The following is a 15333-nucleotide window of genomic DNA, read 5'->3' as shown; positions in this document are numbered from 1 at the left end:
GGAGGTTAGAACCTAAATCAGGAGGTCTAGATTTTATTCCAGACAACACTGACTTATCATATGCCTTGGATATTTCTTTTATTCTCTTTCCTCATGTACAATGGGAATAATAATATATACTTTACGTAAAATTTAAGATTTTCTGATTAAAAGCTGTTCTAACAATGTAAAGCATAATTACTGATGTGGGAGGTCCACTGCCTTATGGGCCATTGAAAAAGTAGATTTTAGTAAAGATTTGGTTGTATGCACTGCAGACAGGTGTTGTCCAAGAATACCTCCCATCCTGAACTGGGGTGGCCCTGCAGAGTTTCAAAGGCCTCCTTCTTGGGCCTTTGTGTTTCTTGACCCGGCCTCCCTAATCTGTAAACTCTCTCCCTGAAGTTCAGAGTCTTCATAGCCCTCCTTTTTGGGGCGTGTGTGTTTCCAGTCCTGCATCTCTGTGGCCTGTAGACTCTGACCTCAGGTTCAGGGTTTTCACAGCTTTGCTGTGACTGTCCCCTGATTTTTTTCCTCTCCGTCTCAGCAGCTCCTTTCTTAACTGAGCTTGGAGTTTCCTTTTGAGTCAGTTGTCTAGTCAAATAATCACTCGTTTGAGCCTTCCCATTTGGGTCTAATAACCCACCCACTCTACAAGACTTCTGGCCCCAGGCTCTTAAAAGGAGAAATAGTCTGGGAGGGCATTCTACCTTCTCTCTCCCAGATACTCTCTGCTCCTCAAGACCATCTTCCTTTCTCCCAATGATAGTTTATTTTTCTGGCCTTCATCCACTTTCCCTGAACACATGGAATGAGGTAACTGGCCTCCCAAACTACAGGTACATCCTCTGGCCTGAGAGGCCTGTATCTCTCACATGCACCTTAATTCTAAGTTTTATAAACAAAACCCAAGCCTACAAATTTTTGGAAAAATTATATTAAAACTACTTCAGAAGTAACAGAAAAGCTTAGTGATGCATGAGATAGCACAGTTTATACTGCTATAAAACAAGCCAATTTTATGTGTTCATTTAATACATTTAAGTATGACAGGCTACAATACCTAGGTTCTTCTAATATGACTAAAGTTTACCCTGCAAAATGTTTTCTAAGGTAGTACTTAAACTTCAATTTAAAAAAGGCATTCCATTCTCTTCTAAAAACTTATAAATTCTCAGAAATTTGGTACTTGACTCCATTTTTCTTTTAAACTAGCTAAATTCTCTAATTGTTCTCCACCCTCCTCTTAATGCACTGAAGAAGTTTCAAATTATATCTGCTGAAGTTTCTAGTGAAAAATGAACAATGATAATCCTGGATTGTTCCTTCTTACTTGCTTTAATGAAATTCAATACATGTTCAGCATTGTGATATGCAAACTGAACTAAGTTATTGGTTTTCATGCCTAGATACACCTGGCATGCTAGTATGAGGAATATTAGATCCAAAATGCTGAAAAATAGCAGTTTCATTTGTAAACCCACTTAAATTACAAACTAAATATCACTCCGCTGTTCAATAAAGGAGTCTAAAAAAATTGTCTAGGCTCTCCCCCCGCCCCCCTTTTCTTTTAAGACAGATTTTTTTTCTCTCACACAGGCACTCTTGATCCACTTTTGCTGCTACCAGTGTTTACTTTTAAAAGATATATTGACGGCTGCAAGGATAGTTAATCAGATTACTCTGAAGCAGGTACCTGTGTACTGGAGCCCTGCAGCAGGGGTAGGATGGTTTAAGTACATAAATACATAAAAATAAGCGTTACACTGGCCCAGAGAGCATTGATATGATTGGCTGAACCAGATGTTTGGGGTTCTGTTACTGTTGTTGTTTGTTATGAAGAACCTATATTAAGTATAGAGTACTTTACTATGTTTGAAATTCTTTTCCTTTGTCTCAAGCTATAGAATCCCAGAACAAAATGAAAAACCCCAACCCTTCGTCTTCCCGCTCACCCTGTGAAAGGATAGTATTGCATTTATTTCTAGTAGGAAAATTAGCCTTTTGTAAAGGTGTATATCTGTATCAAGCTACCATGTCCTGAAACCCATACATCTTTACATCTTTTCTTTAACCTTCTGGTAAAATAAAACAACAAAAATCCGTGGAGCTGTGCAATGTACAATAGTGCTCCTGGAACTGGTTTGAAAACTATTCCTGTCTTCATCTTTTAAATTATTTAAGTGCCATCTGTGAGCATTACCCCAAAGTAATAAGAAACCTCCTTTTTAAAATAACCACATATGAGTGTAATTAAACTTCCTTGTAATTAGAGTGTGTCCTGTTGATCATCGTTAAAATTGTCTTGATTGGAAAAGCTATAAGAAAATCACTAAGTCCCATAGGCATTGTTCTTCAGCAGTTTGTGTCTTTGGCCACCGAATGGCAGTACTGCGCTGCACTTGAAACAGAAGAAATGTGTGACTCTGGCAAAGGAAAATTAATCTGCATGTAGCTGAATACCAGACACTCAGATACATTTATTTGGGCCTATTTATAATCCCATTTGCTGTTAGAATTGCTATACCTTAAAACCTGATTGTACTGAAATACTATCCTCATAACTGGAATAACTTATGTCAGGTCCGAGTGGTAGTTTCTCCTACTTCTTCATCCCATTGCAACCTTTGTTCTTGTATGTGAAATTTCATTCACAACCACATGCTGATTAATTGTGTCATGGGATTAAAATGATCCTACTTTATGGCATTTAGCCTGGCTTTAGTTTCCTCCAGTGTAGAGGAAACCCATGATTGACATGGCCAAATGGTTCATTATCAAGGGGAAATGTTTAGTGGTCCGTTTGTAAGACTTTTATGAACAGGATTGTCTGTGGGTTTTTTACTGTGAATTTGCTTTTCCTTTAATGCCAGTGTAAAAGCATGTACTGCATATTTGGAGTAAAAGGAGAATGCCTGATAATAGATTAGTGATGAGAGAGAATCCTACATTTCTATCAGGCTAGATTCCTAGACACTGAAGATTCTATCTTCTTATTCCTAGACCAAAACAGTGTTTAGAAATTGTGGCAGTCCTGAACTTGGCCCATAAGCATGTGTTCATGAGGAAGTTGTGTTGGTTGCTCAGTTTTATAAACCTGGTTAACAAAACAGATCTGAGATACCAACTTGTAGTGGTGTTGCTATTGTAGGTCTGATACAAAATCTATTAAATAATTTTTTTCTGCTGACTTCAGTAGATTCTGTATCTGGCCCTATTTGTGAATAGAGCTACAGGTATGTATGGCTCTTTGCACAAGGTTTATTATTTATTTGTTACTGTCAGTTTGTTCCACATGATGCTTTCCAGCTGTTCAAGAAGGGATAGTCCAAGTCACAAGAAGTTCACAATCAAAGTGTAGATAGAGAAACAAGCTAGAGCTGGCTGAAAAGTGGAATTCTGATGCTTCAAAGCAAGTGTTCTGAAACTGAATGAAAAATGGAAATTTCCCATTGAATGGGAAGTCTAAAATTTTGTTTGAAAAAGGATGAACAAACATTTAGTACAAAATGTTGTAGGCTGCCTGGAGCCCTAGCAGCACATCAGGTGGGAAGCTGGTCAGCTTGGGGAACCTAGACCCTTGGGAGCTAGGGCTTCTGGCCAGCCTGGGAGTCCTAGCTCTGCCGTAATCCATTTGCTGTGCACTGCCCTGGAGCTGTGAAGACTGGAAACCTGGGCTGCTGAGGAGTTGGGGACCCATTAAGCTGGAAATGATTGTCTGACAGAAAATAAAAATTTCCAGCAAAACTGAAATGTTTCAATGGCAGGAATTTGAAAGGAAAAGACGGGAGCCTGAGGCCTTCTCAAGAGGAAGAAGTGACAAGACATAGCAACAACATAAAAGAGGACTGAAAGAAGGAGGAAAGTACTGAGATTATGGGCTTTGGAAACCGTGAGGTTGGTGGAGTTATCTACCTTGATGGAGAAGGTATAATGTGGTGGAAGGAGGGAAGACTAAGAGTTCTGGTTTTGCCACTGTGAAATTTTTCATCGGCAATAGTACATCAAAGAAGAGAGACTGTTGCAGATGTGAGTATGAATGAAGAACCCTATATTTGATAGAGGGATGATAGTTGAAGCCATTAAAATGAATGAGCTCACCATGGAAGGAGATGAAGGGGCCAAGGACAAAACCCTGTGAAACTGCCAGAATGGGGCGCACTGAAGGAGCAGTGTGAGCTGGCGGGAGAACCGTTACAACTAGAGAGAAGAGAGTTTCAAGGAGGAGCTATGACCAGCTGTGTCAAACTGGGATACGCTGTTTGAGGGTGGAGTAGAGGGGTGCCAGGAAGAGATTGCATTTGCCTTTTGTGAGTTCTGTGAGTGGAGTGAATGAGTTGGAAGGTAGACTCCAGAGAGCCAAGAAGAGTTCTTGTATTTGGTGATCTCTAGTAGAGACACTGATACTATGGGGATAAAAAACGTTCTAAGAATATAAGAGTAGATAGTTGTGGTGAGGGTGTAGAGACATCCTGCAATGTGCAGGAGGTCCGACTAGATGATCATGATGATCCCATCTGACCATAAAGTCTATGAGGGACAGTACTCTGAAGGAGCTTGGATATATGGACAAAGAGGAGAGAGAGAGGATGCTAAAAGAGGGGTTGAGATTCTCTTAGGATAGGGAAGATCATGGTGTCTTGAAGACCAAACAAAGATGGGAAAAGGTGAGTTTTGAGTAGGGAACTGAAGGAAAAAAAGGAAGGTAACATGGTGTACAGGGTTAGAGAGGACATTCCAGGCATAGGAGCCAGTACCAGAGACTTTATTAAATGAACAATACAAAGGGAAATAGAATTTTAGCAGAGTGCAGGGCTTGAACATTGGAGTTATAGGAGATGAAATAGGGTGGGGAGGAACAGTATGCTGTCAAGAGCTTTGAGAGAGGACAAAAGTAAAATTTTGATGCAGAAGGAGAAGCAAATTCAGTGAAATAAATCAGAGGTCTCTTCCAGACCAGGCCCCAAGATTTCACAGTCCCTGCACAGCTCATTTTTCATGTGATAGCTTATGTCATCATGAGCCATGTAGCTGGTCAGTGCAGTAGTGCATTGGTGCAGCTGTTGAAGTAAGCTAACCTCTCTTTAGGAGAGCTTTTGGGTGTGAATAGGTGCCATTTGTTCCTTGCTACCTACCATGACTCAGTAGTGATGTCTGATTTCAAAAAAAGCTTGAACTGGCTGTTAATGAGAGAGACCTTTCACAAGACAGCGCTAATAACAGCTGTAAAACTCCAGTGTTCACAGAGAACTCCACATGATGACAACTTGCGGGGGGAGGGTGTGAACAGGAGGAGGGGTACTATATTTGTCAAAATACCCTTCTTTCCTCTCCATCCTCTCCAAAAAAACCTCTTCATCCAGGTCCTGCTTCATGTAGCAGGCTCAGGGATGGTACCTACAGTATCTTGTAGAGCCAACCTTTCTGACAGCTTCTCCCCAACCTTGGATTTTAAAGGTGTAAACTTTAGATGGCTGATGTGAAACTTTTAAAACATGATTCATCATAAATCAGACTTTTCTCAGAAAAAGATAGTGACATGTTTACAGAAAGCATGGTCTCACCTGAAGTTCCCTCTTTTTAAAAAATATGGCACAGTGTTCTATAATGCAACAACACAAAGACCAAGTACGGGATTATAGCCTGGCATGAGGTATAGACTGGAGAAGAATTCCTCTCCTCAGGAAGGACTCTTCCTCGCTGAACAAAACAAAGTAACATGTGAGTTATCAGCAACACCAAATGGAGGTTGAGGAACATGTCCATTATTGAAGTGAACAGCTATTAAAATTAATAATTGCATGGATGAGCTCTCAGTTCTCTTGCTTCAGGGCACAAACAGTTCAACAGTGGGATCAGAAAGAAATTTACTCCTCTGGTATAGCAGCGCACAATTAAATGCACGATTGAGGGGGTGGAGGCTAGATTACATCTGATTGGCAGCAGGATACCAGGGCATTTTGGCTGTTCAGTATGGAAATTCACAGGTCTGTGACTCTTGATTATAATGATGGTGACTTGTGCTGATATAATAATGTGAGATTGTTTACTTGTTTCTGAGGCATTAGGCTAATACGTGACACCACAAGCATCTGGTAAAGACACAATAGCTATGTAGCTTTGGCTGTTTTTGAACCAAACGGTGCCAACAGTAACATCTTCTGTTCATTTACAGAGGGCACTCTTGTAAAGAGAATCACCATAAAAAATGCTGCTTTGCTGAAAGGCTTTCACAGCTTGATGATGCAATTGTCACCATGGAGATTTCATTCCAACAGAAAAGAATGAATTCTGTGTGGTTCTGCTTTTGAAATGTGTAAACAGCAGATACCTTCTATTGCCTTTTGTCTAAATCTTCACCTTGTAAGATAACTTGGACCAGAACATAGGAAAGGAAGTCTATATATGTTAATGGTAAATTTTATTTTTCATAAATAGCCTGATCTCCAGGGATGAGATGTACATAATGGCAGATTAACGAAGTGGGCATGAATAACAGACTTTGAGCCAAAGACAGTAGGGAGGGAAGTATACTTCCCTCAGATTTGAGAGAATTATTCAAACACACTGCTCTGTGAATTTCAGTTGAAGTCTGATTCTCTTTCTTTAAAGAGGAGCTGCCTTTCTGTATTCTCCTGTGGTCCATGTTGAAGGCAGCAGGCAGAGACTGCTTTAAAATTTGCGTTTTAGTGTTGACGTAATACTTTTCGGAAGCATAGTCAGTTTGCCTGGGCAACTTGTTTCACAGTAATGACCTGTAAAAGGAGCCAGGTGCAGGCTGATTACTCTCTGATTCAAACAAAGCCAAGAAACCACTCTGGATGTGTAACAGCTGATCGCTTTGTTTATCTTTCTCTGGCATAGTCTCTCAAGGGAAGTCCTATCTCTTGACTCATTTATAACTAAACTACTGAAAAATATACTTTAGGGAGCAATCTTGCAATGACTGGGGGGGGATGAACAAGATGACATAAGAGGTCTCTTCTATCTCTGAATGTGTTATGATTATTCAAGAGCAGACAATGGGTATCAGTTACAATTTTACCATCCTAATGCATTACATGATACTGGCAATCATTCAGCCAAGTGAATGTCACCAGACTTCTTACAAGGTTTGTCTAAAGAATTTTGGAGCAAGCTTTCCATTTCGGGTGGATAGTCTTGTGTTAGGGAAGCTCCTGCTAGCACTCGGAAAAACAACTGTATGACAGCACTTTAAAGTTGTAGTTTGGGCTGGATCTTGGGCTATGAAGCCTAGCCAAGGTATTACTTAAGTTGAGTGGGTTATTTTGTGTTTAGCTTAATTCTGCTCCTAATAGACATCAGTTAAATCAATTTTAAACCCTGTTTAAATCATTTTTTAGAATTTCCATTTAGCCTTATGCAGTAACTGTGATTTAAAATCATATCTGTAGTAAAAGCAGTGCAACTTTGTGTGTAGACAAACTCCAAGTGAACAGTGTTCTGATTACTATTACTTATTTGCTAAAGTCTGCTACTGTGCTTAGGGCTGTACAAAACACACAAGTGTGACAGATTTATGTTACCAATCTGCCTGGGGCTTCAGGTGATCAGGCTGAGTCCACAGGATCTTTAGGGAGGAGATGATGCAGCACACCACCTAACTGAGTTTTAAAGCTTTATTGATAAAATAATAAAATAACAGCGGAGAGCGCTGGGAGGGTGAGGGGGTTCCCCACGTCACTCAGAGGAAGGAAGAAAGCATTAGTGCCCCAAGCCCGAACCCACTTTCGTACTCACACTGGCGAGGCATGGGTGTAACATAAGAAGGAGGGGGGAGGGGTGGACGGGAGTTCTTGTCCAGTACACAGGTCGTTCAGGGTCCGCTGCTAATCTCCGAATTGCTCCAGCTCTCAGGAGGGTTTTAAGTCCTGGGATCCTTTGGGGATGTTCCATTTGGCAACCTCTGTTCCTGGTGCTCTTTGTGCCAGTCCAAACCGGCTTTCTGTGGTCTTCTCTGCTTTCCCAAAACACAAGGGCTCCAGGGATGTGCAGCTCTGTTCCCCCCTTCGTCGTCTCACCTGTGTTTTCCATTTCTGCAGCCCTGGTTCAGTGTACTTTTTTTTTTCGTGGCTGGCTGAGAGATAAACGCAGCTTCAGACTTTTCCTCTAGTGCCGTGAACCTTGGACTGGGGCCGAGGTCTTATCGTCAGACTGAGCTTGCTAGCTACAGTGTTGAGTTAACCCGTTCTCTGCTCTCTTTCTCCTTCCCCCTTTGGCCTCTCACAGCCTGCAAAAGAATCTTCCAGTACCCACTCACATCTTTGACCCTTCCCAAATTGCCCTGTGATACTTGCAACAACGTTAGCAATATACAATGCTGATCTCCCTCCCACTGAGGGGGGCAAGTGGGCGTGTGACACAAGTAAAGTCTGCCATTCCCCCATAAAATATAAAACGTAGAAGATACACACTCAGGAAACAAGGTGGAAATAGACTATTGGTACTTCTTAAATGAAGTTCTAAAACTCAGTACGTTTGTGAATATTGCGGTAAGGATGGGTGTTTTAAAAGGAACTTGACTGAAGAGAAGGTTGAGGTTTGCAAATTGTTTAGGAAGGGTGTGCCATGAGTGGGGGCAGTGTGGAAAAAAAAGCAGAGTTGGGAAGTAGGAAGAAATGACAAAAGAGGTATTTGAGGCTGGCATCATTGGTGTAGTATACGTTGTGGGGGGAAAACACAATAAGAGGTTAGGTGGTACATGTAGGCTAGTGCTCCAGTGCCAAGGTGATGGGTGTGGTGTGAAAACTTAGATAGAAATGCAGTTTAAGGACTTGAAGGTAAGGATGAAAAATGTGAACTCTATACGCTGCTTAAGTGACAGGTCAGTGGAGAGATACAAACTACTGCATCTCAGTTACTCCTTTTTTGTCTGCTTCTGATCTAGCCTGAAGCATTCTATGTCACAAATCTGCCATGGTCAAAAGGTGTCTATCCATCTATCGATCTGTTTTTAAGGTTCTCCATGTAAATAGACTGTTACCTTTCAAAAATCCTCAAGCCTTTTGAACTTCCCAATGAGGTGTGGTACCATGGTTCTGCATGAGAGATGTACAACCATTGGCTTTTCAGTCATTAATGTTCCTCTGCTAAAAACAAGAACAACAATCCCTTCAGAAACCTACCCACCCTCAGTGGTTAATTTGGTCACATAGGGATCTTTTAATGAAGTAGACACTGAAGGCAGGTGTTTCCTGCTTTGCATGGTAGGGGGATGTGGTTCAGTGGGGCAGCTCTCTTCTCCTCTTGATAACCATTACATCTCCTATTTCTGCCATCGGCCCTCTTCCAATCTTGTCATTCTGAATTCACCTGCTCTCCCATATTATTGTGGAACTCATAAAAAGTGAGTCTGCTCCCTTTGCTGACGGTGCAGCACGACTGGATAAATGAACGCTTTTCATAGAACTCTTCTGTCCAGATGTTGGTACCAAAAAATTTAGTTTTAAGGTGTTCTATAAAGAAAAAAAATTTAAAATGTGGTCCCGCGTTCTTTGCCAGATGTGGGGCAGCCAGAAAGAATATCATTGTTTACCACATCAAAAAGAATAAAATCACCAGGAGGTAATGATGTTGAGGTTCCTAAAAGGATATTACAAGTAATATAACTTTAAAAGCTCTTCTCTAATCTAATCTATATAATTCACACTGTGCCCTCTGTTTTTTAAAAGGTAGTTAGATTTCTAATTTGTTTTTAGAAGTTGTCAAAACAGGATCAAAATGGCCAAAAGACAGAATTTGGGAACACTGCCAATCTTTTGCTGGAGCTAGCGAAATAATTGTAGAGAATGGAAAAATTAAACCTTTTATTTAAAGTGAAGTTAAGAGTGAATATAATGAAATACGGCTTTGGGTAAGGACATCTCAGCTATGAACACTAATCTACCCTACCCCGATTCTGACTTTCTATATCAGCTCTTTTTTTTTTAAAAAATCTTTTGCTCAACATGAAGTCAAATTCCTGGCTGGTACTGACCTGATTGCTCAGAGGTATGCCTGCTAGGAGGTGGTTCACATTTCTATGGGTTGCTGTTTGGAGGAGGTGAAGGAGATAGTGGCAGAGAATATGTAACTGCTTAAAATGGGGTTTTCCCCCTTTTAGGGGGAAACTGACAAGGCATATCTTCATTGTCACACAGCTTTTGTTGAAATAGCCACAGTAAATTTTGCCTGAAAAACTGTTAGCTGATTACCTGCTGTCAAAGAATATAAATGTGAACTGTAAAAGCAAATTAATTATGTGGTAGCTACTGACTGCAACCTCATATGGAAACAAAAGGCTCTAACCTCATACCATAGTGATACATCTTATAGTAAATGTGACATTTAGATCATGCTATCTTCTTTAGATCTCTCTTCCAGCAATGTCCATAAAAATGTTTCTTACTCATAACAGATAGTCAAAGCTCTGCTTTGAAACTTCTCTGGAGAAGAATCTTGGTTGATTTCATTAGACTTGAAGAGTGTTCATGCAGCTGTAGACTTGGAGGAATTTATTGTTATTATTATTATGAAAGATTGCATGTTGAATGTATTCCTTTCCTTTTCCTTTGCAGGTGATCTGCCTTCAGGATTTCTTTGGTGATGATGACATTTTTATTGCATGTGGACCAGAAAAGTTCCGATACCAGGATGATTTCTTGCTAGATGAAAGTGGTAAGAAAATAGCACATTTTAAAAAAGACACAATATTAAAGTGTGGGGTAGCTTTCCAGATCTTATTTAGCCTGTAAAATAAGGCCAAAATGGTGTCAGCTCAGACTACAATACTAGTTTTAGATACAAAATCAGGATGTCTCTTCTTTAATTTTGATTTCTAATACAGAAAACAAAAATAACTGAAAGCTTATGATGGGCTTAATAAGGGCCAATTATCAGCTAACTCAGAACAAATCCCTATTGAAAACAAGTTCATAGTAATTTTTATAGGAAATGGGGGTGGTGTGAATGGTTAAACTCCCATTTTATATGGTCTTTATTTTAAATCAAATTTGAATGGTCATAGATCTTCTACTTATCCTTCTTGGCTTATCTCCCATGTACATCTATTCTAGTTTGACATCACAGAATTGCTTAAAATTGTCTCTTCCTCCCAACCCCAGTAAGTGCTTTCCTCCCAGGCACTCCCATCTTAAATTTTTGGAATCTGGATTTTGGTAACACCCCAGAATTAGCATGAAAAAGGAAGCTATGTTGTATATGGAAGCCAGTTAATAATGATAAATTAAGACAAACTCCCCACAGAAAACTAAATGAAATCTGTGTTCATGTAAAAGTCTCTTGGAATCTGATTGTGTAACTTCACAAGAGCAAATAGACTTTAGAGGAAAACATGTTTTTGGTCTGAACTTGCCTACCCTTTATTAAAGGATGTTTCTAAGTGCTGGACCATGAGTAGCAGCCAAGGAACCGTAAGTTGTCTTGCGCATAAGGAGAACATAAAAATAAAAAGGGCTGCCAATTATCTCATTCGTTTGTGATGTAGTTCAGGAACCGATGAAAGGGCTTGTTTTTCCTTCTCCTTGTCCAGATTTTTTCCTCAGCAGCTGGATGAATGTATCTTCAGCACCTTTTTTTCCTCTTTAAATAATTTATAACGTACTATCTGAGTCTAGCAGGAGAGTCCTTTTACTTAGAATAAGGAGAAATGCACAGATATTCATTGTAGATATGTTTAAGAATTACTACTTTCTGATCTTTATATAATATATATATATTCAACATGTGTCATAAATATAAAGGGAAGGGTAAACCCCTTTGAAATCCCTCCTGGCCAGGGGAAAGCTCCTCTCACCTGTAAAGGGTTAAGAAGCTAAAGGTAACCTCGCTGGCACCTGACCAAAATGACCAATGAGGAGACAAGATACTTTCAAAAGCTGGGAGGAGGGAGAGAAACAAAGGGTCTGTGTCTGTCTGTAGTCGTCTTGGCCAGGGACAGAACAGGAATGGAGTCTTAGGACTTTTAGTAAGTAATCTAGCTAGGTATGTGTTAGATTATGATTTCTTTAAATGGCTGAGAAAAGAATTGTGCTGAATAGAATAACTATTTCTGTCTGTGTATCTTTTTTGTAACTTAAGGTTTTGCCTAGGGGGGTTCTCTATGTTTTTGAATCTAATTACCCTGTAAGATATCTACCATCCTGATTTTACAGGGGGGATTTCTTTATTTCTATTTACTTCTATTTTTTATTAAAAGTCTTCTTGTAAAACACTGAATGCTTTTTCATTGTTCTCAGATCCAAGGGTTTGGGTCTGTGGTCACCTATGCAAATTGGTGAGGCTTTTTATCCAACATTTCCCAGGAAAGGGGGGGTGCAAGTGTTGGGAGGATTGTTCATGGTTCTTAAGATCCAAGGGTCTGGGTCTGTAGTCACCTAGGCAAATTGGTGAGGCTTTTTACCAAACCTTGTCCAGGAAGTGGGGTGCAAGGTTTTGGGAAGTATTTTGGGGGGAAAGACGCGTCCAAACAGCTCTTCCCCAGTAACCAGTATTAGTTTGGTGGTGGTAGCGGCCAGTCCAAGGTGTAATATTTTGTACCTTGGGGAAGTTTTGACCTAAGCTGGTAAAGATAAGCTTAGGAGGTTTTTCATGCAGGTCCCCACATCTGTACCCTAGAGTTCAGAGTGGGGGAGGAACCGTGACATGGTGGCACAGTGGTGGGATTAACCTGAAATCATTTTGAGATCCAGTTGAGATTTTTTGAACTAGAAGTACAGATTTTAAAAAGGAATTTTTAAGAAGACCAGAAAGCAGCTTTGAAACTGAAAGCAGCTTGGTTTCTCTCTGCTTTGTGGCCAAGCAGAGACAAAAGGGGATTATCTTGTGAATTGCAGGTTTTCTTTGCCTGGAGGCAGGGTACTTAACTCCTGCAGGGAAATTCACGGTCTTCCAACCCAGAGGTTTTTTTTTCTTTTCTTCCTAAAAGTAAATAGGGGGTGTGTGCTCTACCCATTTGCCTGGAGACAAAAGTGGCAGGGTTTTTTTTAGGATTTTGATTTTTTTTTTGTTTTACAAGGAGCACAGGTTTGAAAAGAAATTTTTTTTTCTTTGGGCTGGGTAAGCAGGTTCCCAAGTAGTTGGAGGTTTTTTGCTTTAATTTGGGCCCAGAGCAGAGACAAGGGAATTGTCTTTTTCTGTAGGCTGACAATCACTATCAGAGAATAGGTATTCTATTCCAGCACAGCAAAATTTTACAGCCAAGTTTTGTTTGTTTATTTCTAAACCTCGGGTGTAAAGTTAGTTAAAAACAGAGAGGTTAGAATGGCCAAATCCTCGGCTCGACTACAGCTGGAATTAGCCAAATTTCAGGCTGAGGAAAAACAAAGGGAACATGAAAGACAGATAGAACTCATGCGGCTGGAGAAGGAGGTACAGGAGGCTGCCCACAAGAGGGAAATGGAGGCAAGGAAGCATGTGGAGGAGATGGAGAGGATAAAGGCCCAGCAGAATATACCAACAAACCCTAGCAATCCTTCTCCAGGTACCACTTCCCATCCCAGAAAGTTCCCCACCTACAAGGCAGGTGATGATACTGAGGCCTTCTTAGAAAACTTCGAAAGGGCCTGCCTTGGGTACAACATCTCTACTGACCAATACATGGTAGAGCTGAGGCCGCAGCTCAGTGGACCCTTAGCTGAGGTGGCAGCTGAAATGCCTAAAGAACATATGAACAAGTATGAACTGTTTAAATCCAAGGCGAGAGTCAGAATGGGGATAACACCCGAGCAGTCTCGTCGGAGGTTCCGAGCCCTAAGGTGGAAACCAGACATGTCAACCACATTGTGAAACATTGGGATGCCTGGATATCAGGAGCAAGTGTTGAATCTCCAGTAAATTTGCCCTTCCTAATGCAAATGGAACAATTCTTAGAGGGTGTTCCTGAGGAAATAGAAAGATACATCCTAGATGGGAAACCCAAAACTGTAATCGAGGCAGGAGAGATTGGAGCCAGATGGGTGGAGGTGGCAGAGAAGAAGAAAACTGGTCGCAGTTGGAGCGGAGACCAGAAGGGACCACCCCAGACCACACCCTATTACCGGGGGCCGCCCAAAGCCCCACCTACCTCCCAAAGAACCCTCCAGACCCCTTATCGTCCCACCACCCCGTTCTCCAGCAACCCACCTCGCCCCGGTGACCCGTCAGCTGGACGATGTTTTAAATGTAACGAGCTGGGGCATGTAAAGGCCAACTGCCCCAAGAACCCCAACAGATTACAGTTCATTGCACCGGAATCACACCAGAGGTCCACAGGCCCAGATACCTCCCAGATACCCTTGGAGCGGAGGGAAACTGTGAGTGTGGGCGGGAAGAAGGTCACCGCGTGGAGGGACACTGGAGCACAAGTGTCAGCTATCCATGCTTCCTTAGTGGACCCCAATTTAATCAACCCAGAGATCCAAGTGACGATTCAACCCTTCAAGTCCAACTCTTTCAATTTGCCTACAGCCAAGTTTCCTGTCCAGTACAAGGGCTGGTCAGGAATGTGGACTTTTGCAGTCTATGATGATTATCCCATCCCCATGCTGTTGGGGGAAGACTTGGCCAATCACGTGAAGCAGGCCAAGAGGGTGGGAACGGTCACCCGCAGCCAGGCTAAACAAGCCGTGAGGCCTAGCTCTGTTCCGGAAACTTCTATCAGGGCCCGGTCAGAGGTGATGGACCCGGACCCCAGGCCAATGTCTGCAACAGCAGTAGTGGATCCAGTCCCAGAGACCCAGACGGAACCAGTCCCAGAACCGGAACCAGCCAAACAACCAACACCAGACCCCGTGCCAGCACTGAATCCAGTACTTGCAACCTCAACACCAGAGGGCCCCACCGAACCTGAACTGGCAGCAGCCGATAACCCTACACAAGAGGCTCAGCCGGAGCCTGAATCCCAACATAGTGCACCAGCGGAGAGCGGTTCACAGTCAACAGAAACAGCTCCATCCCCTATATCGCTTCCAGAGGGACCAAGCCTATGTCCCCAATCCAATGAGGAACTGATGTCTCCAGCATCAAGGGAACAGTTCCAGACCGAACAGGAAGCAGATGAAAGCCTCCAGAGAGCGTGGACGGCGGCACGGAGCAACCCACCGCCTCTCAGCTCTTCTAATCGATCCAGGTTTGTGGTAGAAAGAGGACTTTTATACAAGGAAACTCTTTCTGGGGGACACCAGGAAGACTGGCATCCTCAGAGACAGTTGGTAGTTCCAACTAAATACCGTGCCAAGCTCTTGAGCTTAGCCCATGATCACCCTAGTGGCCATGCTGGGGTGAACAGGACCAAAGACCGTTTGGGGGGGTCATTCCACTGGGAGGGAATGGGCAAGGATGTTTCTACCTATGTCC

At 41.9% G+C, this 15333-nt stretch overlaps 1 protein-coding gene across 3 annotated transcripts in view; it reads left to right on the top strand.

Annotated features, from left to right (window-relative positions):
- The window catches only part of DCLK1 (doublecortin like kinase 1), a 332848-nt gene that overhangs the window by 167422 nt on the left and 150093 nt on the right, over window positions 1-15333 (top strand). For all 3 annotated transcript variants that reach the window (XM_073341871.2, XM_073341880.2, XM_073341902.2), the window contains exon 4: window positions 10557-10656. In XM_073341871.2, the coding sequence (XP_073197972.1) occupies window positions 10557-10656 (100 nt within the window). The remainder of the gene's footprint in view (window positions 1-10556; window positions 10657-15333) is intronic.

This window comes from Lepidochelys kempii, chromosome 1 (genome assembly GCF_965140285.1).
Source record: "Lepidochelys kempii isolate rLepKem1 chromosome 1, rLepKem1.hap1, whole genome shotgun sequence".
Lineage (NCBI taxonomy): Eukaryota > Metazoa > Chordata > Testudines > Cheloniidae > Lepidochelys > Lepidochelys kempii.
Note: the sequence above shows the minus strand (reverse complement) of the source record. Positions and strands in the feature narration are given on the sequence as shown.